This window comes from Trypanosoma melophagium, assembly GCF_022059095.1.
Source record: "Trypanosoma melophagium isolate St. Kilda chromosome Unknown ctg33segment0, whole genome shotgun sequence".
NCBI lineage: Eukaryota > Euglenozoa > Kinetoplastea > Trypanosomatida > Trypanosomatidae > Trypanosoma > Trypanosoma melophagium.
In genome coordinates, this window is record NW_027125167.1 from 199,723 (window position 1) to 227,430 (window position 27,708).

Consider the following 27,708-nt stretch of genomic DNA (forward strand, 5'->3'; position numbering starts at 1 on the left):
ATGTATTTCTAAAGTGAATGTATTTGTAGTTATTTGATGTATTCCTTCGATTATACCTTAATACGGCGTACAACCCCTCTCGCGCATACACAGACACGCACAGGTTGCCTTTGCGACGCGAAAAAAGCTAAGGTAACATGAATAGTATTTATATAAATAATAAAATAAGAAAGAAAGTAAGAAAAGAGAAGAAAGTAAAAGGATCCAAAAATAGATAAGATACATATCAGAAAATACATACAATTAGTTATTCATAAAATATAAGAGCAATATTACAGAAATCGTTCCATTTACTTTTGTATCCATTAAGAATAATAAAAAGAGAGGGGAATAAGAAGGAAGAACAAAGAAAAAAAGAAAAAAACGAAACTTATTCCAAACAAGTGTGGTACTAATGTTTATCGCTTTATCTCCTTCTTCCCCTCTTACTTTTTCTTTTTTTTTTCATTTCTTTTCTTTCCAGTAACAAATTATATTCAATAATGATGTAATCATCAAATAAACTCTTCTGTAAAGAATCATTGTAGTAATATCACTACCCACTAAGAAAATGTCCGCATCGGCTTGGAATTCAAATGCACATACCGTTCCACAATACCCACCAACTCATATACTTTCATTGGTACGTTATTCGTATTACTTTTATTATTATTATTATTATTATTATTATTATTATTATTATTATTATTATTATTATTATTATTATTATTATTATTATTACTAGTAGTAGTAATAATAGCAGCCACAGCCGCATCTAATGTCAGCTCCTCCGGGTGATCCTTCAACCAATCTTGCAGTAAACAATATGATGACGTTGTTGTTTTTGTTGTTGTTGTTGTTGTTAACGGTGGTGCAGAGATGGAAGAACATTCTTTCACACTACTCGATTCTTCTTGTTCTTCTTCTTTTCTATTTTGATCCCTTCTTCGCAGTACGAGAAGCGGTTCTCGGTACTTGCCTTGACTCCCATCTACCACGAGTGTTCCAATGTGGAGGGAGCAGCGTTTTTCATTGCGGGCGTCATTCTCCACACAACCAAGTGGTAATTCCAATACCGTTTCTTCACTATTCACTGTATTAGACCCGAAAGTAGAATTGTTGAATTTCGCTTCATGGCGTGGGTGTTTTGTACCTGAAAGAATTTTTTCTTTTTCTTTTTCTTCTTCCTGTTGTTGTTTTTCTCGCTGTTGCTCACGTGCCTGTTGGAGTACTTTGGGGGGAATAGAAACTTTCCCTTGCATTTCTAATAGAGCCATTTCCTGCAGTTGTTTAGAGGGTGCTAGAATCTGAATCATTGGTTTTCACCAATAATACAGGGAATGTATATATATATATTTTATTTATTTATTTATTTATTTATTTATTTATTTATTTAATTTAGTCAGTTAGTTAGTTATACTGTGTCCGTGTGTAGAGAAAATGAATCCACGGTATGATGATAATAACAATAATAATACTCTTTTTCTTTTTTCTTTCTTCTCTTGTTAAAGTGAGTACTTCTTCACTTTATTTGTATTTCACTCTTTGACGCTGTCGTTACTACTCTTGTAATTATCTCTTGGAGACAGGACACGGTCCCTGCAGCCCCATATATATATATATAAGACAGAGAAGATCATTCGAAAACAAGAAATAACAACAAAAAAAAAGAGGAAAAAAAAATAAGAAAATAGTTTATCGAGTATAATAATAAAAAAACGAAAGCCAACTAAAAAAAAAAGAATTGTCAAGAACAAACCTCAAGCTACTTGTAGTTTCTCCACCTTCTGCTGATGTCGCAGCACTGTAACACCGCACAACTCCCATATTATCATATTCCCTTCTTTCCTTCGTTTTTGTTCTTCTTCTTCTTCTTGTTTGATTTCGTCATATCATGTATCTCATTCTTCTTCTCTCTTTCTCTCACAAACAATCAAACAAACAAACAAAACAAAACAATCACAATTACTGATCCTTTACCCATGGATGTGGTAATTCCCGCTCAGGAAAGTGTTCCCGCCACACCCGTCGCATCATATTATTTCGACCAATAATCTCCCCATGGAAAGTACCCAAATTATACTTCCAGCGGTATTCCATCAATCGCGATGGGACTTCCCGTTCCCGCGCCACACAGTGATAATACCGATCCCGCTCCTTCTGACACTTCCACGCCGTCCACATCTTATCTTGCAGACAACGTGCCATTGTCTTTTCGACATCTGCGCAGCGACGCTCGGCTTCATTGTCAACGGCGTCCTGCAGTTGTTTTACAACCATTGGTGGAAAACGAACGGCCTGCATGTGATCAATAGTGTCAAAGTCCTCATCATACACAGTTTCAATAGTGTTCTTTGGTTTTTTACTACCACCACCACCACCACTATTCGCATTTGTACTAGTACTGTTCTTATCACTATTATTCCTATTCCCGCTGCCTCGTTGTTGTTGTTGTTGTTGTGCAGCTGTAGAAGTTAGATGGGCGTAACGACGGCGCTTCTCCGCATCTTCTCGTTGTTGTTTTTGTTTTTCTTGTTCTGCAGCGGTGTCAGCATCAGAGACTTGCGAGACAACCGACGCCTCGGTGCTGGCGTGTCCCCCCATCACTTCACTATATACAGAGATCCATATATATATATATATATATATAATATGGATATGAAGAGAGAGAAAGAAAGCGAGAAAGAGAGAAATAGATAGGAAGGAAGAGAAAACTTATTAAGAATGAAAGAAGTATAACTGTTAATGAGTAGAAGAATTCTAGAAGCAAGGTTGTTGTTGTTGTTGTTGTTTTTTCGTTATTGATTCATTTACTTTTCTCTCAACTTCCCACCAATGCATCGTCTCCACTGAGGTGTACACATAAACAGTGTTAAACACAAATAATGGATATGAGGATAAATAAATAAATATAAATAAATATATAAACATATAAACATATATGTACATATATGTAAAGTGGCACTCCGCTACACTAGTGTAGAGAGAAAAGCGAACTGTATTGACACGCTTCTTTTTTTCTTTTTCCTTCTTTCCCGTATTGCTGTTTTCCTCCATTTAAACATTTTCATCTCTACTAACAGCAATAACCGCAGCAGACGAAGAAGAAAAGGGAAAAAGAAGGGGGTCAAGTTAAGGGACGGAAAAAATGTGAAAAAAAAAACTGAAAAATAAATGAGGAAAACAAGAACGACTATATCGAAGAAATGAACTAGGGAGAAAAACAAAGAACCTGCCAAGCAGCTGATACGTTAGAAAGACAACAGCAATAATAATAAGAAGAAAGAAAGTTTTCAAATTAGCAAAATGGCAAACATTATTGGTAAGTAGTACTAAAGCAGGAGGGGGAATTCAAATACCAGACTACAAACGGCCCTGTTCAGAGAAATAAAAGGAAAAAAAAAGAAGCAAATAGAAAAAAAGGGATACATAAGGAATTTCCTTGTTTAACTCCTAAAAATAATATTTTTTTCCTTTTTTTTTTGTGTGTGTATGTGTGTTCTTTGAGTTCATATAATCGCCTTTTATTTTTTTCTCGTTTTGCGAATGATGTAACTCCCATCCCTCCTATTTGTAACTCTTCAAACCTCTGTTACGCCAAAACAACTAACTTCTCATTTTCATTTTGTTCATTAGTGGGAGTTTCCCCACGTGTATCAGTAGATATATTATTGGCTTTGCTGCTAATACTAATATTAGCCTTATCATCATTCATTTTTGCAATGACGTCGTCCTTATTATTGATGCTATTGTGGCTCGTAATGCTGTTACAATGATTGTTGATATTCATATTCACTTCCTTCTCATTACCCAATATACCAGTGGTGAGAAGATTAAGACTGTCCCCTGGGACTATTTCATCATTGTTTAAATTATTTAAAGACCTCGCTGGAGAGAGATTTCTATTACTACTCTCAGTTCGATATGAGACCACACTTCTCTCCTTTTCCTCTGCACTCTCCTTCTCCTCCTTTGCATATTCATCCCCAGAAGACTTCTGCTGTTCCTGCTCTTCTTGCTGTTTTTCTTTCTTCCCTTCTTCTTCTTTCTCCTCCTCCTCTTCTTCCTCTTCTTTATCATCTGCATTTTGTTGGTTATCAGCCTCATCCGCGTCGTCTTCTTTTTCTCGTATTAAAAATGATCCGTCCACTTTCCTATTATCTTTATCCTCAACGGGTTTCTCCTCCTCTTCTCCCCGTATGAGAAATGAGTCCCCTACGATCTCATTATCTTTATCCATAGGTGGTTCTTCCTCTTCCCCTTCATCTCCCCGTATTAAAAATGAGTCATCCACTTCCCTATTCTCTTCATCCTCAGGGACTTCTTCTTCCTGTTGCTCCTGCATTAATGTCTCCCTTTTCTTATTCTTACTCTTTTCTCTCTCCTTATTATCATATTGTGGAGTACCTTCTTCCTGCAATGACGCTTTCAGTAACAACTCTCTCTGTACATGGCCTTCTTCGCTGGGATCACTTCTTATGAGACTCCACTTTGTTACCGTTTTCGATCCTATGGAAGATAACATTACAGTACCCTCTGGATTACATGTCTCATTCGATACTACAGTGTCAAAACCCCCTTCACTTTCACCATTTTCATCTTTTCCCTGATCTACATTATATTCTTCTTCCTCTTCAAGCAGTGGTACCAAAGATTGACGAGGATCTAATCTCGAATAGTCTCTATCCCCCTCCTCCTCCTCCTTCTTCTCCTCCTCTTCCCTTCGATTCTCTTCTTGTTTCGATAGTTTTTTTGTTCCCACAGTTTTCTTATGTGAACCTTGACGCTTCACAAGAGTATCTGTATTGCCCTTCGGGGGTGATTTTGATGATGAAAACGAATCACTTTGTGCAAAACTCGTCGCAGTTGATTGGGATGGTTTTAGGGTATTAGAAACAGGTTGAGAACGTTTTTTCACTGAATTTACAGTCCCATTACCAACACTTTGTTTTGATACTGGTACTTTTCTCTGCGTCTTCGTTGTTGTTGATTTCCTTTCATCAAATGTTAACGATGATGTGAGGGAACCAGTTGTAACACCAGAGTTTGACGGCTTTCGTTGCGAACGTGAAACTCCTGATGTGGCTAGTGAAGTTTGTGAATGGTGCGATAATGACGGTTGTGAGGATAAGGATGGTTGTGGAGAAAATACCTTTTGTTTTTCTTTCCGTTGTTGGGCCAATAATAACTGTGGTGGTGGTGGTAAAGGTGATTGGGATTGTGGTGGTGGTGGTAGTGATGCATCCGATAGTAATAATAAATCCCCTTCTTCTTCTTGTTGGGTTGTTGTGGTTAAAGACTGTAAAGGTGTATCGCCCAAAACATAATGGTCTGAGGCGGTAGCGAAGGAGTGAAAGAGGGCACTTTCTTCCATACTCGTATCTCGTCCATCATACGATTGGTATTTTTGTTCCTGTAGTGTTAGCGATGACCCTGGAGTGTGTATAGATCTTTGCGATAGTACACCACCATTCACTTTTCTCATATTTGGTTTTGGTATTATTCCTCCCATTCCTATTCCTCGTACTGATGATGTTGTTGTTGTTATCGATGTTGCGGGTGCTGTTCTTCCTCCTCTTGGAGTCAAGGCCTTGGACACCACACCCTCACGGGCTGAGATAATGGGATGTGTAATACTTGTACGTGTACTCGTGCGTGAAAAGGAACCGGTTTGTGGTATTTGTATATATTGACGACCACTCGGTTGTGGAGATAATGATCCTAATGTATAGAGACTGTGGCAGGAGTGAAAGGCCCGCTCAGATGCCGTATTACTCGTGGGGGGATTGAACAGTAATGGTCGTGGTAATATATATGGATGTAGTGCTATTCCTCCTTCTTCTCCTCCCAATACGGATGATTGTTGTGGTGGTGGTGGTTGTCGGGCACTTGTTGTTGTAGAGGGAATATAAGAAGAACTACGACATGAAATAAATGCCTCACTTGCAGGAAATGGTTCACTGTTAATTCCCAAACTAGTATTGCATTGATATATATTCCCTGATGGGGGATGATAGGGTTTATTACTATTAATAGAATAATTATTATCATAAGTATGCTGGGAACAACTTTCAAATGGACTTCGTGTGGTGTAGAAGCCAGCATCACTTTCTGCTGCTCCATTTACTTGTGCTGTGGAATTATAACCCAAATGACCAGGTGAAAATAAGAATGAACTTTCTAATGAGTTGTTTTCGTTTTCTTCTGAATTTTTCATTGACATAGAACTTCTATCTTGTCCATTGCGCTGGTTCACCTCATTCGCTCTCTTAGTCGCCGCCGGTATTTCATGCAGGGAATTGCTACAATCATCCGTAGAGGAGTTAATCATAAAACTATTCATTTCTCTCATTCGTGTACTCTCATCTTGTTCAGATTCGTACTCTTGTGGATATTCCTCTTGTTGTTTCTGTTGATATTGCTGTTGTTGTTGTTGAGTATCACGTAAGTCTGATGGAGATGATGAAGTGGCGACAGGTACGTGTGTGGGAGAACGGGTGGTAGTACCACCACCACCTCGTACACGTGAGTCTGAGGAACAACACTGTCCCATTTACATATATATATTTTTTTTTCTTTTTTTTTTCGCTTTTTTTTCGCTTTTTTAATTCGTTATTCGCAATTCACAATATTGTTGTTATTATTCTTTTTTTTTTCTTTTTTTCACTTTTCGATTATTACTGTTGTTGTTGTTGTTGTAAAATAATAATAGTGATGGTGGTGGGTAATCAATCAATCAATGAATCACTATGTGAGTGAATAAATAGATGGAACTGTAAACTTCACTCTACGCAGACACCAATATATATATATATATATACTGATATTTCTTGAGATCAAATTTTCTTTCAACTTCTCTTTTAGCTTTGCTTTACTGATGCTCGGATTACTTTCTGAGAGTACTGAGTTTTCGCAATAAAATTAAGAAAAAAGAAAATGGAAAAAGAAATAAGAATAATAGCGAACATTACATAAAAGAAAAGAAATAATACCAACAAATAGTAATAATCATTAATAATAAGAAAAATAAAATGAAACAATAGAAGAAGCTCAATGACAATTGTGATCATAACAAAGGAAGCAGCCTTCTTTCCACTTCAAAGCAGGTAGTGACGGATAAGATGAAACAATTCACTCTTTTCAATAAATAACGATACATCTTTTTTTTCTTTTTTAAATCTCCTCTTCAACCTCTCATTTTTCTTTTTCTTTTTTTTTCTGCCTTTTCAGTACCCGCAGTCATGTAAGAAAGAGTCCTGTTTCTTGTTTCATTGTATACATCATAGATATTTAAATATATAATATAATTATAATCACATAATGAAAAGAGAGAGAGAGAGAGGGATAGAGGGATATCTACTATCCCTTCAGCAAAAGAGTACACCAGATACTTATTCTCTCCCTTCCATTTCACCCCTTCTCTTTCCACCGATTTATTCCAGTTTCTCTCTCACTCAGTGGATATTCATTCACACAAATAAGATAAATAATAAATAAATCGATAATAGAAAGAAAAAACAAAAGAAAAATAAAACTAAACAGCAATCGAAAGTAGGGGAAAACAAAAAACAAAAATATGAGATGCATGACCATCACTCGTACAATCTTTTCAAATAAGGAAAAGAAGCCTAAAGAAGAAGAAGAAAAAGAAGGAAGAGCACAGTAATACAGAAGAGAACCCTCTCCACAAGAAGAAGGGAAGAAGCGTTCATTCTGCTTTTTTTTTATTTATTTATTATCTTCTTCTTTTCTGTTTCTGTATTGTGTTAATTTATTACTGGAAAGAAAAGGAGATACAACAAAAAGAAAAAAGAAAATACGTTATTTAAACGAATGGAAAAAACATCGTTTTTACAAACCAAAAACAATAGAACAAAAAAAAAAAGAAACGGTACTTACATACACCATATAACGCACACAAACACGCATATATACAAATATTACAAATACTCGATGTATATATACGGTCATTCACACCAAAGAAGAAAAAAAAGAAAGAAAAGAGGTTAAGTTATATTATGATGCCAGTATTGATTCTGCAAATCACTTTTCCTCTTTATTGTATAGCTGTCAACTTCTCACAATTCGCTGAAACAAAAAAAACGTGCAAAAAACGAAAAAAAAAACAAAAAATTAAACCATTTTACAGCGTACAGTGAAAAGAAAAAAAAGGAATTTATCCGCATCACTTAAATTACACTTCTGCGAAAAACGCAAAGTGGGGAAAAAATGTACTGTAAAAAGATAACTAAGAGAAGAGAAAAAACGATGAAACGATTAAACAATTTCAAAAAAAAAATAATTGAACATATATGCATACATTCATATATATATATATATATATATATATATATATATACATTAGTAGATACAGTACAATGTTTTCTTTTGCAGTTTTTTCCTTTCTTATTTTTTTCCTTTCTTATTTTCTTTTCTCTTCTTTTACGTATTCCTTTGCCTTTACCAGTTATTTTCGTTTTGTGTTTCCTTTTATCGTGCTTCTTTGTTCTCATCAGTCATTTTCTATTTCTTTTTTCTCTTCTCTCTCTTTCTAGACGTTCTTCTTCCTCTTCTTTTTTTATTTCCTTTTGTTTTCCCTGTGCACGTTGGTGTTACCCCTCACCCTTCACATGATAAATCCCCCGAACCGTGAATAGAAACGATGATGATACTCAATTTATTGAATATCATTTTCCCCTCTTTTTCTTTTTTTTTTTTATATTTTCTTTTCTAACGACTCAATAAGATCAATATTTATTACTACTATAATTATCATCTCAACTCGTAGTATGATTGCCCTTCCTTTCCTGCTGTTTCCGCCTCTCGCATCTGCAGCACAAGTCGTAACTGTCTAAGAGTTTCCCAACCCGAACTATTTGTCAATACCGCTTTCCGTAAAAACTCTGCAGAACTATCCATTTCATCTGAATACGTAATACTTACTCCTGAATCTAGTGGTGCCGTCGGAGTTATTTGTACTGGCATTTGTACCGGAAATTCTCTCGGTTCTGTGAGTGGTTCTGTTGGGGGAGTCACCTCAGACGCCCGGTTGGGTTTAGGCACTATAATAGGTCGTTTAGGAGAAATAGGCGGTCTCTCTCGTGTTGGTGGTGATGGTGGCGGTGTTTTTTGTTTTTGTTGTTTTTCTTCCTTTTCTTGTAGTGTTCTGCTATTCGGTGTTTTATTTCTTTTCTGATCAGAAGGTGTCTTGTACATACTTGGATATGGAGAAGGTGTTCTTCGCACCGGTGATTTCTCAGGTATTTCATACGGTAGATAAATGATCTTTGGTGATAATGTTTCTCCGGCTCCTACTGCTGTATCCGTCTCTTCCTTCTTCACATCATTTGCTGGAGTATTTTTCTTCTTTTCTTCTGAAGTATCTTTCCTTTTCGGTACTTTGGGTTGAGGGGGGCAATATTCTGGACTTCTATACACAGGTAGAAGTTCCTGCTTTGAAGAAATTGAGTTAATTCTCCCTTCGCTAGGTGTTGTACCTGAGTAAATGACATGATCAAGTGGTGCCTCGCCAAATGATGATATTAATCCTGAAAGTGATGAATCCTCAATAGTTGTTACTGTCCCCATATCACTATGAAATATTTTTGCCGCAGCAACAGCAAAAGGTTGTGAAGATGAGGACATTAAAGAATTAGATGGTTTATCGGGGTTATTTTTTGAATCATAAACTTCAACGGCTTGAAGATACCCCACGGGTTTCATTGGTTTTGATTTCTTCTTCCCACATAACTCTATCGCACTTAGTGAGTGGGGTGTTGGATTGGGATCCTCCTTTAAACTAAGAATTCCATCATCTTTAGAAACTCGTTTTGATGCCGCTACCGGCGTTATTTGCTTTGCAGGTTCATATATTTCTACCGCACGAAGCGGCCTCGGTGATGAAAAAGGATGTCGTCGTGTTGCACGCACCTCAACTGCTTTAAGTGATGGGGGCAATTCTTCATAAGCCTTAATAATGCCTCTCACTTCCTCTCCATATATGGATACCGGCGGTGGTGTTGGGACTCGCTGAGAGCGATGGAACTGAGCTGCTTGAAGAACTGGCACAGGTGGAAGATTGGGTATATATGTTTCAGAAGCTTCTACCGCACGAAAAACTGCATTTTGAGGTGTATCGTCAAGTGTTGAGGATGAGACAAAAGCTAAAAGTTCATCGGGACTCGTGCTTAATGTCCTTCGCCTCGATTCCGCAGGAGTTTTCAGTGAAGTTTTTCCTGGAGTGTAACTGGGAGTAGCAGCCGTATTATAATTATTATTGCCAGGAGGAACAGTATCAGCAGCAGTACCAGTAACAGATTCACGCCTTCCATTGGATACATCCGTCTCTTGTATAGGGGATAAAATATCATTTGTTTCATGCACTATTGGTGAAAATTCCTCTTCATTCCTGCCCTTTTTCTTTTTCTCTTTCCCCTTCTTTTTTCCAGAGGTTCCATCCTTCATATTATCCTTCTCTTGCCTCTCAGAAGAAGTACCGCAACCCATTTAAATATAAAAATAAAGTTCGTTTCTTATATTTAAATGTATATATATATATATATATATATATATATATATATAATTTGAGGTTTCTGGATATAATGTATCCGTTATGCTTTCAATATCTCCCTCTAGTGGTACTAGATTTGAGAAACAGGTGGGTTGAGCCTCTGTCACTCACTTACTAAAAACAGATGCAAAGATGGAAGGCAGTACCTGATTCAGGTTTTACCTTTTGGGCTCTTCTTTTCCCTGTACGGAATTGAATGGCCAAAATGGTTGGAAGAATAGCTGTTGTTGTTTTTTTTTTTGTTATTAGGAAAACAAAACAAAAGAAGAAGAAAAAAGAAGTCATCGGTAGCAAGTTTGATTCGATATTTGCCATTGAACGCACAGTTTTCATGAGAATGTATTTTTTTTCTCTTGTTAAACTCCAGCTACAGTGCTGGAGAATCCGAGCCTCACCCCTTTTTCCCTCCAGATATACATTTCTCTCTTCATTCGACTCCGTTCTCTCGTTCTTTCCATTTTCCCTAGAAGTTCGTACTACATATTTCTTAATGCATATATGCTTCCCTCTTTTGCAAGTTAATTACCTGCTTGTTTGCTTGTTTGTTTCTTCCAATACCAGATTTGTTTAAAAATGCAGAAAAAACTCTTTGTGTACACGTTGTACACATATATCTATGGTGTGTGTATGTATGTGTGTAGGAGAGATAGAGAGAGAGAAAAAAAGAAAAGGAAAAAAAAAACAATAATTGTATATACGAACTCCAGAATCAAGTGGAGCCATTGTCACATTCCCTGGTGCCTGTTTGTCTGTTGTTGTTTTATTTTCTTTTTGCTTTTTACCCCTTCTTCTTTTCTTTTTTGTTTCGCTTGGCCCTTTAGCAGCCAGCAAAAAGGGGATATTCCTCTCCTCGGTGGTATTTCTTTTTCCCCATTTTAAGTACACATACGCACACTATCTCCTTTCCGCCCATCATCATCATCCTCTCATCGGTGGCGTGCGAGTTCTCCTCCTCTATTGTAGGCCCGTCTCCACCCTGCGTAGGTGCCCAGTGCCCACACCGTCATGCTATTCTTATACCCTGGGTAGTGTATGGGGTTGCTGCCGTTAAACACCCCACTGATGCGCTCCTGTGCCCAATCACCGGTGATGAGTTGCCTGGACATAATCAGTCGGGCGGCGCGGTCAATGGCGGCCGAGAGGATCTCCCGCCGGGCCCCGTCCAGTCGGCGCGGGTCCCCCCCGGCGGCGGCCACGAGAGCCATGAGGGCCCACGCCGTCTGGACGACTTGACTCCCGCCGACCCCGTCCACCCACACCCCCCGGGCGCAGGCCGCCACGTCCTCCCCCCACCCCCCATCGGCATTCTGGTGGGCCAACAAAAAGTCCGAGAGGGCCACGCAGGCGGGGTGGGTGGCCATCGACGGCAGCTCCCCAGAGACGCGGAGGGCACTCGCCACCAGCCACGCCGCGTAGGTGAAACACACCGCCCAACTGCCATAGAAGGAGCCATCTGGCCGCTGCATGCGGAGTACACACTGCACACCCTCGCGGATCGCCAGATTCACCTCCGCCCGACGGTAGCCAGGGTAGAGCTCACGAAAGAGGGACAGAGTATGCACACAGCTGCTGGAACACTCTGGATAACTGTAGTCAATCATCACATCCTTGAAAACATCCGTACAGTTGAGAAGCTCCAAATAGGGTGGACCCCGTGTAGGTTCATACGAAGCCCACCCGCCACCACGATTTCGCAAGGAAAGAATCTCATCCACAGCATCACGAATACGACTTACAGGGAAGGGTCTGTGACGTAGTAATAATAACACACGAAGACCCTCTGCGGTACAATCTGAAACTTGCCATGATTGTGGTCCAGTACTAAAGTTCCATGCTCCTTTAGTACGATGACGATAGAAAAGGGCAGCAGCTTTAGGATCTTCCTGTACCTGGGAAACATCCACATAGTGATGTGCAAGAGCCATTTCCTGTGGGTATAACATTTCCATATTACAGGCACAAATAGCCTGAACTGCAAAAGAGGTATCCCACAATTGCGATCCATTGTAACCACTCATACGCATTCCTTCAGGTCCCATAAAGAAATAATCACTTAGACGATCAACATGATTTAAATAACGTCCACTTTTTTCTCCTTCACGAATCCATGTAATAAGCATATCTAACGCTTTATTTACTGGACCAAGACAAATAAAATGTGTATTCTCATCATCGTAGGCAATGTGCATCCATGCTACTTCCAGTGCATACCTACGAAGACTTTTAATATGCCATTGTTCATAAAAGAGAAGAAATTTTGCAAGAAGTTTAAAAAGTGGTGAAACTGGAGTGTAACAGTCCCTGTAGCAAACATTATCACGATGTTGATCCCATGAAATTTGACTATAGGGTTGAGTATATAATTCCTGTCGTAAACTTTCTAGTACAGTATTCAAGGGACAAGACCAACGCATTCCGTACAAGTATGAAAATGGTACAGAGACCACACGACTATGACACCAAAGACGCCCTTGTGAAAAAGGTAACCAATCTGGGAGTAGAGACATTTCTGGCGGTACAGGATTTATACCTTCCCAGCTATATAAACCTAGAATACAAAGCCAAACTTTTCCCCAAGTAGGAATAGAAACAGCACCACCATGGCTACTTATCCATGATCGGACCCGAATAGTATCCTTATCATCTGCTGGTACTCCCATTAAACGCATTGCTACATAATTTAGAACTGTTCCTAACATTGTACTATGTCCTTCAGTGTGTTGACCAAAACCACCATCTTCATTCATGTAATTTCGCAAATATCGTATTAACTCTAAACGTTCTGCTTCTCCACATCGACATGGGGCATCATCTTTGTGTCGGTGATCCTTATATGGAGGAAACATCTTTTTAATATCACCATTTGCAATAATAAACTTTACAAATATAACACCAGGGGTAAGAAAAAGTGGTCCACTGTAGTCATTTGGCCAATGACCTGAATATGGATCCTGTAAACGTAATAAAAATTGTACTCCATCTCGTATAGCTTCTTCTACAGAAGCCCGTCGTTTTATCTGTTTTTCATTTGCAAGACCTAATTGATAACGTTCTACAAATCGTCGTCGTTCTTCTTTAATGGCACGCATATCCGGTTCTTTTGTTGGTGTAACTACTCTAGCCGCCGTCTGCTCATAGTGTGCACCTACCATAGGAACATCACGAGAAGGAAGAAACTCTAATCCTGCAGCTTGAGCTTTACCAAGTCTGTTACCTTCTTCTTCATTTAATATCTCACCATAGTGCCAACGTTGACGTCCATCTTCGCAGCGCAAATGCCAGTTTTCAATGGGAAAATCTCTTGATGCCGGTACACGAACAGGACGCACATGAGGCACACTCTGAAATGGCCATCGTTGATGTTGTTGCATAACCCTTCGACGATTATGCCGATCCAAAGTAAACAACATCCAATGAATAAATATTAATATTGGCCATGTGAAAAAGAAAAAAGTCCACATACACAACGTTCGCACAAGTTTCGCCATCAATAATTTCACATAACCGAAAAATGTAGATGGAGGTTGAGGAACAATGCTTTCAAATGGGACCTGTCCAGGTGATAACGAGGAGAATAGATCTCCATTGATAGAGGAATCTCCGTTACCGTTTAAGTACTCTGTGTTAAAAGCCATAAATGATACCTTTTTTTTTTCTTTGCTTACTATTTCAAAAAAAAAAACAAGGAGAAAGTACAAATACAATTCAAAGAATCAGTAAATAAATGTTAAATAAATCAGGAATAAATAACATATTCAAATGCCTTCTAATATGTTATTTAATTTTATTTATTGATTTTCCACTTCTAATAGCTCATTCATTCCACTCTTTCACTTTTTTTTCTCGTTCTTTTCTCCCTCTCTCTCTCTCCTTCTTTCTTTTGCTCTTAGAATATTGCACTCACATAGTTTCACTCTGCAAAAATTGACTACCAGACATACTCCAGTCTCTCCCTTTAATTATCACCTTCCTTCTTTTTTTTTCTTTTCTTTTTTCCTCTTTGGAGACGTGTATGTTTGTATTTGTTGTGGCTAGGTACAGAGTATTGCTCTTCCCCCTTACCTATTGCCACAAATAAATTCGCCCACCCCCCTTTCATCCCCTTACGAATTCTCCTTTCTCTCTTTAGATGTCATTACCTCTGAATCACCGTGTGTCCCATAATGCTGCTGCATCCCTCCGCCTTCAGCTCTCTCATTCGCCGTATGATTAGCCACACCAGTATCACTACTACTAGCATGAAAAGATGCTCCATGATCTGCTCTTCCTCCTAATAGTCCTCCTGCTCCTGTATTTGTTGTTGTTGTGGTTGGTAGTATATTTGTTGTTTCTGCTGGCAATGGGACTGGTACGGTTGAATCCATTGCAGGAGAAGCCGCACGTGATTGAGATAATTTCTGCAATCGTTCCTCAAGCTTTTCCGTCGCCTCTACCACAAGCTGTAAAAGATCCTCGCATGTAGGTCTTTCCTCTGGTGAAAAGGTTAGACAACGTTTGGCTATAGTCAACATTTCAGGAAATTCACTACAGTCCGGTACCTCCGGTGGTTCTTTACTGTGTTTAAGTAGGGTAATAATATCCTCCTCTGCTTTTAATTCATATTCATGCCAAGGGGCTTCAGTGGAGATCATTTCAATTAGGACACAACCCACAGACCACATATCACTAGCCTTTGTAGGACCCGTATTGCTACTATCACGAAAGAGTTCTGGTGCCATCCACCGCAATGTTCCTGCCACATGAAAAGTTGCGGCATCTCCAAATTTAGGATCTTCTGATTCTCCAGCACGATTTAAAGATTGACTGTGTTGTCTATTAAGTAGTTTTGCTGTACCGAAATCTGCTAATTTAACACGACCTTTATCTGTAACGAGTATATTTGCTGATTTTAAATCAGAGTGAACAATATTACGCTGGTGTAGATAACGTAACCCTTCTAACATTTGACGAAGGTAAGAGCATATTACACCTGGGCTAAGAGCTCCAAAGTTGTCTAAAAGGTGTCGTAAAGATCCACCAGGCACAAACTCAAGAAGAATATTAAAGTGTGTTTTATTTTGAGATGAACCATAGTATTGCACAATGTTTGGATGTACAGCTTTTGAAAGAACATTAATCTCCTCTTGTAGACTTCGATATTGCTGTAACACATCCATATTATTTTGACCATCAGGAGCCGTTGCCGGTAAAGGTACTCGCTTTACGGCAATGAGTTTTCCATTTGTAAGATTTATTCCAAGATACACCTTTGCATTACCACCACTTCCCAGTTCTTCTTCACCAATCTTCCATTCGATAGTTTCACGATGTTGTGTTCCACCGCCTGGACGACTACTTCGACTTCTTGTTGCCGTTGCCGCCCGTCGTCCTCCACTATTACCGGCATTTACACCAAATCCTGCTATATTTGTCTGACTACCATTACCACCAGCAATAAAACTTGCATTCTCTGAAGAGTGTCGCTGCTGATGATGTGGTGTACCACGTCTAGACATAACGAGAGAACTTACACGAGAGAGTGTGGGTCCTGATGTTATTGCTGCAGATTCTCTAAGTGGGACACCTCGTTCATCTGTTAACAAAAACTGAAAACCCAGGAAAAAACGGGTGGAGTTTAGTCGAAATGTTACAAGATCATGATCATGTAGCACGCATGATTTGCCTTTTCCAACTTTTTTCACATTTACATATGTACCATTAGCGCTGGTATCCCGAAGTTTAACTACCCAAGCCCCTGATAAATAGGGATAGCGCGGACTAGAAAGAGATGATGCCTGTCGTTGACTGCTGCAAGAACCTCTTTTATTAGTATTATTATTATTACCGTTGTTACTATTATTATTATTATTATTATTATTATTATTATTATTATTATTATACAGATTTGTTATGGATTCTCCGTATTGTGACTGTTGATACGGCTCCCGAAGAATTATAAAGTGAATACTACTCACCAAAGCATCAGATGTCGTCCCATGGCATTTACTACTTCGACCAAAGCGAAAAGGTTCACCAGGCGGAACCCGAATAAAGCATGATGCTATAGTTGCCTCATCACTACTCTTAAGCATAGCCCATGGAGGTTGATCTTCTAGATTAAGACTGCTATTAATTATCGGAGATGCTGCAAGTTCAGCTCCTCCTACAGACTCAGCTCCAGATGGAGTAGCAAGGCAACTTGTTATCCTCGTTTGGTGATGTAATTGATTACTGGAGGGGTAATGATTATCTCTACTTCCATCTACTCCTACACCATGTGATTGGGATTGGGATTGGGATTGGGATTGAGATTGGGATTGAGGTTGTTTACTGGAATTGCGAGGATCAACAGAACCTAATTTCAGTGATGAAACTACTTCACTATTCATATCCATATCTCCTGGTGTTTTCCTCACTGGACCTTCCACCGGTAGTGGACTAATAAGTCGTGGAATGGATGTACTCTTTGATACACTAGGACAAACTACACCCACCGATGTGCTCAACTTACGTAGACCACTATCTGCAATAGAACCATCCCCATGAGTACTACTTCTTTCCATGTAGTTTCTCTCCACTCTCTCCTCTTCACCGTTATCACCCTTAATAATAAGATTATTATTAGTGGTGGTAGTAGTAGTAGTCGTAGTAGCCGTATTGGCAAATCCGCCACTACTATTATTGCTGCTGTTAAAGGGATGCTGATCCCCTTCATTTCCAATTTCTTTCTGTCGATTTCCAAGCAATGGTGAGGCTCTCTTACTCTCATACAATGAAGTTTGTACGGATAATGGAGTTGGTGTGAGTCCCACTGCTCCACCTGCAGAATTTAAAGCAATTTGTTTATTACTTCCACCAAATATACTCCTAGAAGCATGTTCATCACCGTCATCCGTGTCATAATGATCCTTCGCTTTTTCTGTATTATTATTATTATTATTATTATTATTATTATTATTATTATTATTATTATTATTATTATTATTATTATTATTATTATTATTATTATTATTATTATTATTATTATTATTATTATTATTATTATTCACTCCTGTTACGGATGATGTTACCTCTGCTAATCCAGCACTAATAGGAGAACTATGCATTGCCGTATTTACTGCTGCTATTCGATCTTCATTCCCTTTTAAGTGTTTTAATTTTTTCATAGCATTGGGAGATATTGTATCATCATTTACTCGCCATTTCAAAATATTCTGTTTTGCGTTACCACTAGCCTCTTCAGAAAGAGTGGTATGACCCTCTTTCATTACTTCCGTAAGGGAATGCTTAAGCGAATGCTGATCCTGTTTAGTGGTATGGATATCATTAGAAGAAGAAGATAAATGCATCTCATCTTGTATAACAAAAAGTAAAGGAACACCTAAACTAGCCCATCTAATTACATCATCTCTCTTTCCAGTTAACTCACTAAAATACCACGACACGGCTGGCATGGATTTCGGCTCAAATACAAAACCTCCTCCAGCATATCCCACTCCATTATCCATTTGTCCTTGTTCTAATGATACATTTGATTGTTTTCGTTGATTAGACCTCATCGTACCTTTCACATGAGGGAAATCTGACAGACCACGTGGATAACTCGACGCCCTACGAGTCTCAGAAACTACAGTTTCTGTATTCATATGGTAACGTGGAGGCCATACAAGACCCGTTACTCCATCATCTAATGCCGTAGCTTCATCCCCCACAGATTCTCCAGTAATTGGTTGCAGTGAAACCCTCAAAGAACCCGCCCCAGAGAAGGGAAGATGTAAGATGGCTTGTAATGGTGATTCCAATCGCGTCCATCGTTCTCTTGCTGGATTTGGCTCGTGTATATTCTTTCCTTCTTCTTTTTGATGTGTTCTTTCCTCATCGGATTTGTGTTTATCGTAAGGGTTATTATTCTGCACTTCTAATGATGATTCCGGTAATGGGGCCACTTGAACTGGCCAACCTACCATTTTGTATGCCAATTGACCTGTTTGTTCCTCTGCTGCTCGACTCCAGCACAATATTCTCCCTGTTGTGGGGTGTACAAGAAAACACGGTAATGGTATCCAATCTAATGCCCAGTGTAAACGAGGTTGTCGAAGAACAATAACACTATTACTACTACTACTACTAGTACTAGTACTAGTACTACCTGTTCCTTTTCGTTGTTCCATCCATACATCCAGTAAGAGGCAGAAATAAAATGCCGATTGCTCTCTGCAGTGACCAATTGTGGGGGATCTGTTTTGATTCCCATTTGCATTAACTCCACCAGCAGCAACAGCACTAGTACTACCCGTACGAGAGTGTGATAATGCACCTGCAATAGCCATATCACTACTTATAACGGATGTTTGATGTGGACGTCGACCACGTAGTAATATACGTTGTACATCTGAATCACCCATTCGTACAGGTGTAACAGTCCCCTGAATAGTAGAGTACTCCCCACAATCTACATCAACTCCCGTCCCAAGTTCAGAGTGTGAATGTGACTCTTTTGAGACAACAACATTATGACCAACTCCATTGGTGTTATTTCTATTTCGCAAGAGTTGCCCATCTACCTTTTCTCTATTCCAATTCATTAATCGTGATGCGGATGCGGATAGTGAAGGACTATCGCCTGCCCCAGGGCGAGCCACAGTGTGGATAACACTCATAATTTCACCCATATTTTCCACCTCTAATTCCTTTAGAATAACCGTTAATTTTCGACCCACAAGACTCCCAACAGTCATACCCACATGTGCTGCAAAACCCATACTTACACTCCTAATGATATGATCCTCCAAACTTAACACTAAATAAGGACAATGAAGCTCTGCGAAGAGTGAATCTGTTTTCTTTTCATATTGTTGTACTTCTGAAATAAGTGGTTCTGTATTTTGTGTATCATTTCCACTAGATCGTCTACGAAAGCGTAATGCGGTTGGAGATAGAACCCCTCTCGTCTCAAGAGGGCCGGATCTACCAAGGATAGATGGATGCATGATATCATTTCCCACTGTATCTAACACATACTGAAACATATGACTATTTAGGCGAGCAATAGGTATATCATCATTTACCACATACAAATCTTCAGCTCCACTCCACTGTTGCTGTCGTTGTTTCTGCCAACGTAATATTCGTCTATATTGTATTACAGCAACTAGAATGCAAAAAATTGGTACGACAAGCCAAACTATGGAAACCAGTATAGTTCCAGATCCTAATTTCCTATAGTTTGCCATTAAGACCCCGAAATGTACGATGCCAACAAAAAGATCCAGAGCAATGGAAATACAAGTAGAAAAAAGAAAAAGGAAATGTAGACTACATACTTTCCATACAATCTCTACTGGGTATAATATTCCATTTTGGTAGTCTTTATCAGGGGAAGCAATAATATCATCACTTCCCTTTGCACTATCCATCATAACATGTGGAGAAAGAAGAACCAAGATACCCAATATCAGCAATTCCAGAGCTGGTAAAGCATCTCTAAAGTGAGTATACCAAAAAGAAGCACAGGAACAAAAGTGACCACTCCCATTACTAAAGAAACAATGATCATGTTGTTGATTTTGTTGTTGCTGATCTTGTTGATTACTATAAGTATGATTATTATGAGCGTGATGGCAGGTAATACTACTATCCGTACAAGGGTCTGTCAGATCTCTTCCATGCAAAGAAGACATTATTCGACGTCGGGAAAGGCCCCAGTGGAGTCCAGCAAACAGTAATCCAAGCAAAACGGATATCACTATAAATACAATTTGTCCTGTCATTGAAGACCAGGGCAAATATAGAAAAATACCCGTGATGCAACCCGCCAAAGCCAAAATAAACCACACAGGTAAGGCAAGAGCACTAATGACAAGTGACGTCATAACGAGTCGTTGAGAAGCCGCAAGGGCTGTTCCTCTATTATCATTGACAGTCAAAGATACCATGTGGTGCGTTGAGGGACTTTGAAATGCTTATTTCTCCTGCCGGTACTATTGATTATTGATTATATTTTTATTATCTCTTTTCTTCGTTGTTTTTTGTTTTTGTTTCTTTTTTTTTTTTTTTTTTGCACAAAATGCAATGCAATGGTAATAGTGGCAAGTGCTGCTGCTTTGACGTATATTGTATATGTTTTTTTTCCTTTTCTTCTTTGACTGAAATATATATATATTTTTTTTTGATCACGGTTTCTGGAAAAAGTATACAGCTAAAATATAAAAGTCAAAATAATAATAATAATAATAATAATAATAATAATAATAATAATAATAATAATAATAATAATAATAATAATAATAATAATAATAATAATAATAATAATAATAAAACTCGATTCGCTCACCCACTCACTCCTTGTTTATTCTTCCTCTTTTTACACAATATCACTTTTTTTTCTTTTTCTTCTTTTATCTTCTTTATTTATTTTATTCCTTGCACCTCTAGTGTTTCTGCAGTTGACTCACCAATACAATCACTACCAATACTACCACTACAGAATGGAGGAGAAAATGCAAAACAAATAATAAGAATAATAATTATTATGCTTTTTTTTCGTATTCTAATACCCGCCTACAGTAGACACTCGACTTAGACTATATATATAGTCTCTGTATTTAATTTTGGTAATAGACCGGCAAAAAAAAGATAACTCAACAAACAAAAGCAACAACCAGAAGCAAACACCAGATAAAAAGAGAAAGGAAGAAAGAAAGGAAGAAAGAAAGAAAAACAAAAAACTGGTCTGTTACTGTTATTGTTACTCTTGTTGATGTGTCTATTTAATTGACTTTCTTTGTTTTCCCTTGTCTCTATTTGTGTGATTGACTACTTTTCGCCAATGTGTCCTTTCCTATAACTACTACTCCTTCTTCTTCTTCTCCTTCTCCCCTTAGAGAGAAAGAGAGAGGAGAATTGGAGTTGATTTCTAATAACAGGAAAACAAAAACAAATAGAAATAGAGAGAGAGAGAGAGAAAAAAAGGAAAGAAACATAAAAGAGATCCCAAACAATGAAAAAAGTGTAAAGAGGAGAACAAGAAAAGAAGGAAATGAAAAATACCGTTGGAAATAAATAAAAAAACAGATGCATTACAAAAAGAAACAAACAAATAAAAAAAAAAGAAAAATACGCTTTGTTTTCTCTTTTATTTTTTATAAATATATTGAGCTGAAGGTAACAGCCATGAAAAAAAATGAAAAGAAAAGAAGTACCCCGAAGAAGAGATGTTGATATAAATAAATAAAATAAATGAATAAATAGATTGATATATACATACATACATACATACATATAAAGGACTCTAAAACAAAATGAAAAAAAAACGACCATGTTTCCCATATTTTTTTTTCGTATCTTCAATATCATTTGCTTAAAAATAAAATAATAAAATAATAAATTTCTTCCATTTTGCGATATTATTCGTTATAAATCATCACGCAGGTATTCCTCCTTCACAACGGAATCTTTCGTTAAGAGAACTGGTTTTCCCTGTTCCATATTCTTTGATATGGTAGTCCCTGCGTCTTTATCCTCCTTCTTCTCTTTTTGCTGCATTTCTGTTGTCCGTCGCGACGGTAATTCCTTATTGATACGATCATCATCAACATCATCATCATCTTCTTCTTCTTCTTCATTATCATTATTTTTATTGTTATTCTTTTTCATGCGGCTAATAAGTTCCCTCACCCGTTCTTTGGGTGTCTTTCCCTTCAGTGAGTTCAAATCATACGGATTCTCTGCCGGTTGCCGTTGATGTTGTTCTTCTCTTTGACGGATCCTCCGTATTGCTTGCAGTAAATGTGATTGATGCCGCTGCGTCTCCGCCTCTGAGAGAATACCCGGAGGTCTCTCACCATTATTATCAATATTATTATTATTATTACTATTATTATTATTATTATTATTATTATTATTATTATTATTATTATTATTATTATTATTATTATTGTTACTGTCCGATGAGGTATTGGCCACAGTTTGTTTATAGTCTGATAAGAGATACTGCAGTATGGCGCCTCCTTGCGCCTCCATTGTTTCCTGCGGCACCGCTGATACAAACCTCTCCAACGTATCCCCGTAAGGCATCATACGTAACGGTTTTTGTTTTTTATCTTCTTTATTTTCCTTCTCTTTATGTTCTTGTTCGGCTAATTGTTTTGCGGTCCATCGTCGTCCCTCGTGAAGATACACCGCGGCGCCTGGTCGAAATATCAACATCGCCGGTGTTTCTAACGTTGCCCGCAGTCCATACCGCATCCGTCCATCCCGCACCATTCGCTCCATTGTTCTTAATACATCAAATCGATCCGATCGGCGATGTGATTCACCTTGACGAGAAACACTAAATATATGGGCAAAGGGATAGAGATCGAAGTATTCACTCGCCTCCTGCATATCCACAATGGCGATACGAGCAGGACATTGGGGTTGAATAGGTGTTTGTTGAAGGCCCTGGAGAATAGGGAATAGGGTGTGTTGAATATATTGTGCAGCGTTGGTTTGTAGTAATTGTGAAGAGATATTAACAAAGACCACACACCACCATTCATGTTTATTTTGCAGGAGATGATCTTCTAATGTTTTGGCATTAGACATAAACTGTAGTATTTCCCAAGGTTGCGTGGGAACCATATTATTATTATTATTATTATTATTATTATTATTATTAGAAGTAGTATGACTCAGTACGGCAGAACGTACGAGTTGTTCCACGCGTTGGATGGGAAACTCCAGAGATGTGGATTCCTGTACATTTACTGCAGAGACTTGCATAAAGTTCTGATCAAATAATGGTAATATTATTAATATTAACAATAATGGGAATAGGGACCCATTAAGAAAAGAGCCTAATGGATACGAATGACGATACATGAAGTTGAAAATAATGAGATGACTGGCTATAAAGGAAAAAAGGACCATATAAATATATACAGAGAGACAATAAAAGAGGAAGAGTGGAAAAAAAGAAGATATACTAAATAACGTATTTGTTTAATTAGTTTCCCGAGCCAAACAATGGAAATAGAAACTCCCTTTTTTTCGTATAATTACGTTATTTTCTCGTTCGTCCCACTATTTTGTAGTCATTATCGTTGTTTTTTTTTCACTCGATTCATTTCTATTTTTTGCATTTTACGGTCCACTCCCTTTTTTTTTTTGTTATCCCTTGAAAGGTCTTCAAAAGGCAAATCCGATTACAAGTGTCATAATTACTATTCAACTTCCTCTCTTCTTCTTTTTGTTATTATTATTATTATTATTATTATTATTATTATTATTATTATTATTATTATTATTATTATTATTATTATTATTATTATTACTATTATTATTATTATTATTATTTCGGCTGTACACATAATAATAACAACAATAATAATAATAATAATAATAATAATAATAATAATAATAATAATAATAATAATAATAATAATAATAATAATAATAATAATAAATATGCTCCTCCTTTTCTTCTTTCACTTCTCTTCTTTACGTCTCCCCGGCCGCCAGTAAAATCACCCCGTACTTCCCAGAAGTCTTCCACGCCGGAGCTGCCCTCTCCAACACGTCCTGTTGGGCCGCCGCCACCCCCACACATCCTTCACTCTTCACCGTACGAATCGCACACACCGGCACAGCCTGCACGGGCCAGAAGGATGATACAATATGTTGAAAACTTGGCGCCTCACTGTAATTATGTAATGCTTCTTGTTTTTCGTTTTCTTTTTCGTTTTCTTGTTGTTGTTGTTGTTTGTGGAGAGAGTGTGTATCTGCGAGAAGTGTGTGGGATAGTTTGGGATCATGTAATTCCGCCGGTGTGAGAGTTGACAGGAATGCCCGATTATCCCAATGACGATCCCCCACAAGACGTCGAAAGTTAAGATCACCTTTAAATATCACCAGTGCTGATCGTGGCGTGTAGTGTTTATTCGCTTGTAATACAGCGGAGAAACTCTTCTTCGCACTTTCTTTTTCTTTTTCCTTCTTTTCTTTTGCTTTCGTTTCATCTTTTTGTTTTTTTTCTTCAAATTCTGTTGGAGTTAACAAGCGTTGGGTAAAGAAGAATGTATTACACACACGTGGTGGCAACTCCCGATACTCACACGGCTGTGTCCACACCGCATCCGCATCAATTCGCAATCGTCCATTACATAATGCCTCCCGTACTAATTGTACAAATGGTGTAATAACACTTTTTACGGTTTTTGTTGTTTTGTCGTTTTTTTCTTTTTCTTTTTCTTCTGCTTCTTGTGCGTATGCCTCTAATTGATGAATAAGATAGGCAAAGTCCGGTGGAGTGACATCGGAGACGTAGTAGGGCATATTCTTTACATGCAGTGTTACACAGAGAGAAGGATGATGCTGCAGGATCCACAGTGTAAAGATAAGATCCGCCACACACTCCACACCAACATTATCCATCACAATATCAATTGTACGAGGCGGTGGTATATTTGTATTATTATTATTATTATTATTATTATTATTATTGGTTGTTGGTTCAGTTTCTATTATATGACGTACAAGTTGTACAACTTCCTCCAGTTGATTTCCAACAATGTGTGTATCTTGATTCATCACAGTCTTTGCTTCTGCCGCACGTAAAGCCTGAATCTTTTCCTTCTCTTTCTCTTCATTATTTATATCTGCTTTACTTTTCTGATTTTCATGTTCTTTTCCCATACTTTCCTTTCCACTACCATCATCATTATCGCTAGTGTGATGATTTTTCTGCAGTTGCTCCACTGTAAACATGGAAAGATCCACCCCATTTCCCCACAACATCCAGCGTAGTAATACACCAATAAAGTTTACATCCGCCTCCCATGGCACACAGGCTAACATTGGACATATCTTTAGTCGCATGAAATTGTGTAGTACTTCATGCTTTTCACGTGTAAAGAAATCACGATAGGGTTGTTGAAAGTAACCATCACGTGGAACAAGGAAATCGCCCGCCGCAAATGTGTGATACTTCTCCGTCTCATTATTATTATTATTATTATTATTATTATTATTATTATTATTATTATTATTGGACAGGGCCACACCGTCTGAGACACAAGTACGATCTGAACTCTTTGCCAGAAACGTTGGATCAAAAGACTGTGCTGGGCCAATACCAGTGGCTGTTAACACAGGATTTGTTGTAATCGTACACTCATATGTGGCGATAGGCGTACAGTTTGTATAGGGCGTTACAAGATTTGGTACCCATTCATTATTATTATTATTATTATTATTATTATTATTATTATTATTATTATTATTATTATTATTATTATTATTATTATTATTATTATTATTATTATTATTATTATTATTATCGGCAAGCATAAGATACTGCGCAACCAGGTGGTAGAAATAAATCTCCCCATGTAACCATGGTATCTGTCCCCAACGAGGAGAAACCGAAATCTCATTATCTCCTCCCTTTTCTTTTGCTTCTTTTCTTTCTTCTTGTGTACTGTTGTCTGAATCATGTTCACTCGTAGAGGCGTAACCCAACAGCCACGATGGTAATTTCTCTTGTCCAGGCAACGGTGGCACTTCACAATTACACCGCGTTCCCTCCACTAATGCGTGAATCAACCGTCGTGCGGTTTCTGTGGTGTGGATCTCATTATCTTTTAGTGTTCGTGTGAGGACTTGTGGAATACGTTGGCGTAACGTCATTGCACGGAACTCCCGCGGCCCCGCATCGCGAAATCGCACCAATGTTGGCAATCGCTCTTCTGGAGACATCACCGATCGAAAGAGTTGTAGTAACTCCCTCGCATTAGACCAAAGTGCTATTTTACAACACCCACCACCTCCAATATTATTATTATTATTATTATTATTATTATTATTATTATTATTATTATTATTATTATTATTATTATTATTATTATTATTATTATTATTATTATTATTATTATTATTATTATTATTACTATTATTACTATTAGTATGAGAATCCATGAGAAGTCGATGAATGGGAAAGTCCCGACGGGCGAACATAAAGTCTCGCGGTCGTAATATATTTAATACAGGGCAAAGATCATTCGCCCCATCGCCAATAAAAATCACCGTTGGATCAATCAAACGTGTGGTGTGTAGCAATCGGGCAATAATGCGACTCTTACACATATTCGGTCGATTACGGGCATTACAACCACTACAGTTGTGTCCATTCGGTTCATACCATGAAAGTCGACAAGATCTTGCGGTGTTATTATTATTATTATTATTATTATTATTATTATTATTATTATTATTATTATTATTATTATTATTATTATTATCCACCGCCACATCGTGAAAAGGATTACTGTGAATTTGTGAAATGATATGACGTACAAATGGTATATGACGTTCAATAGAACTTTCAATAAAGAGAAGATTGGCATCACTTGCAATAGCAATCTCCACTGGTGGTGCTGATGTACCTTCATTCTTTTCATTTCCTTCTCCCTGTTGTCGTTGTTGACTATGTTGATCAAGGAGAAAGTGAAACACTTTTGGCATATCTTCTTCCATCGTTACTGCCATTGTTGCGGCATCCTTTAGTTTTTCACGTGTGAATGGTGCAATTACTTCATCTACGATATGTGTCCATTGTTTGGGTTCTTTTGCCTGCATGAGTGTACGTTGATGTTCCCCACGTCCAAGGTGATTAGGGATAACCTCATCGGTATTGCAGTTCACAACAGTGTGGTCAAAGTCAAATACGACAAGAAATGATTGTCGTCCTGCAGAAGCAGCCGTAGAATAAGAAGACATCTATATATATATATATATATATATATATATATATATCCCTCTGTGTATATGTGTTTGTATGATTGGCACCTAATCTATTGGTTTTGATTCCTAATGATTGTTGTTTGTGTTGTTTATCAATCAACTTATCTCTCTTTTCAGAGTGCAAACGCGTGTCATTGTGTATACATTAGAGATTCAAATACAAGCCAAGTAATACAATGACAAGCAATAAATAATAAAGAATTTCAGTAATACTAATAGTAATAGTAGTAGTAGTAGTAGTAATAATAATAATAATAATAATAATAATAATAATAAGGATAGAGAAACAATATATAAAACATAGAATCGTATTATTTCCTGTTGAAACCCAGCAAAATTGGTTATACAATCATCACACAAGACATGAAAAGAGAACACAAACAAAAGAAAAAAATACATTT

General features: G+C 37.7%; 8 protein-coding genes across 9 annotated transcripts; all 8 read right to left on the bottom strand.

Moving 5' to 3' along the window:
* Positions 1-542: 542 nt before the first annotated feature.
* LSM04_003563 (Chromosome transmission fidelity protein 8) lies at positions 543-1,295 on the bottom strand (the record flags this gene model as incomplete). Its single annotated transcript, XM_067331133.1, has 1 exon — positions 543-1,295. The coding sequence occupies one exon, from the start codon at positions 1,293-1,295 to the stop codon at positions 543-545; it is 753 nt and encodes a 250-aa protein (XP_067189048.1).
* A 649-nt stretch (positions 1,296-1,944) lies between these two features.
* On the bottom strand, positions 1,945-2,583 carry LSM04_002094 (uncharacterized protein; the record flags this gene model as incomplete). Its single annotated transcript, XM_067331134.1, has 1 exon — positions 1,945-2,583. One exon carries the CDS (start codon positions 2,581-2,583, stop codon positions 1,945-1,947), a length of 639 nt encoding a protein of 212 aa, XP_067189019.1.
* A 988-nt stretch (positions 2,584-3,571) lies between these two features.
* LSM04_007862 (uncharacterized protein) lies at positions 3,572-6,532 on the bottom strand (the record flags this gene model as incomplete). Its single annotated transcript, XM_067331135.1, has 1 exon — positions 3,572-6,532. One exon carries the CDS (start codon positions 6,530-6,532, stop codon positions 3,572-3,574), a length of 2,961 nt encoding a protein of 986 aa, XP_067189115.1.
* Positions 6,533-8,751: 2,219 nt separating this feature from the next.
* On the bottom strand, positions 8,752-10,485 carry LSM04_001860 (uncharacterized protein; the record flags this gene model as incomplete). The annotated part of the gene is made up of 1 exon (XM_067331137.1): positions 8,752-10,485. One exon carries the CDS (start codon positions 10,483-10,485, stop codon positions 8,752-8,754), a length of 1,734 nt encoding a protein of 577 aa, XP_067189015.1.
* A 990-nt stretch (positions 10,486-11,475) lies between these two features.
* LSM04_002720 (Squalene cyclase) lies at positions 11,476-14,184 on the bottom strand (the record flags this gene model as incomplete). The annotated part of the gene is made up of 1 exon (XM_067331138.1): positions 11,476-14,184. The coding sequence occupies one exon, from the start codon at positions 14,182-14,184 to the stop codon at positions 11,476-11,478; it is 2,709 nt and encodes a 902-aa protein (XP_067189028.1).
* A 468-nt stretch (positions 14,185-14,652) lies between these two features.
* Positions 14,653-20,463, bottom strand: LSM04_007749 (Forkhead-associated (FHA) domain; the record flags this gene model as incomplete). The annotated part of the gene is made up of 1 exon (XM_067331139.1): positions 14,653-20,463. One exon carries the CDS (start codon positions 20,461-20,463, stop codon positions 14,653-14,655), a length of 5,811 nt encoding a protein of 1,936 aa, XP_067189113.1.
* Positions 20,464-21,940: 1,477 nt separating this feature from the next.
* Positions 21,941-23,389, bottom strand: LSM04_008049 (uncharacterized protein; the record flags this gene model as incomplete). The annotated part of the gene is made up of 1 exon (XM_067331140.1): positions 21,941-23,389. The coding sequence occupies one exon, from the start codon at positions 23,387-23,389 to the stop codon at positions 21,941-21,943; it is 1,449 nt and encodes a 482-aa protein (XP_067189119.1).
* A 618-nt stretch (positions 23,390-24,007) lies between these two features.
* On the bottom strand, positions 24,008-27,283 carry LSM04_005357 (the record flags this gene model as incomplete). Of its 2 annotated transcripts, none has more annotated exons than XM_067331141.1 (1): positions 24,008-27,283. In XM_067331141.1, the coding sequence occupies one exon, from the start codon at positions 27,281-27,283 to the stop codon at positions 24,008-24,010; it is 3,276 nt and encodes a 1,091-aa protein (XP_067189077.1). The 2 variants fall into 2 exon arrangements, with proteins under 2 accessions (XP_067189077.1, XP_067189078.1); XM_067331142.1 differs by having other exon boundaries at positions 24,008-26,650.
* Positions 27,284-27,708: the final 425 nt, after the last annotated feature.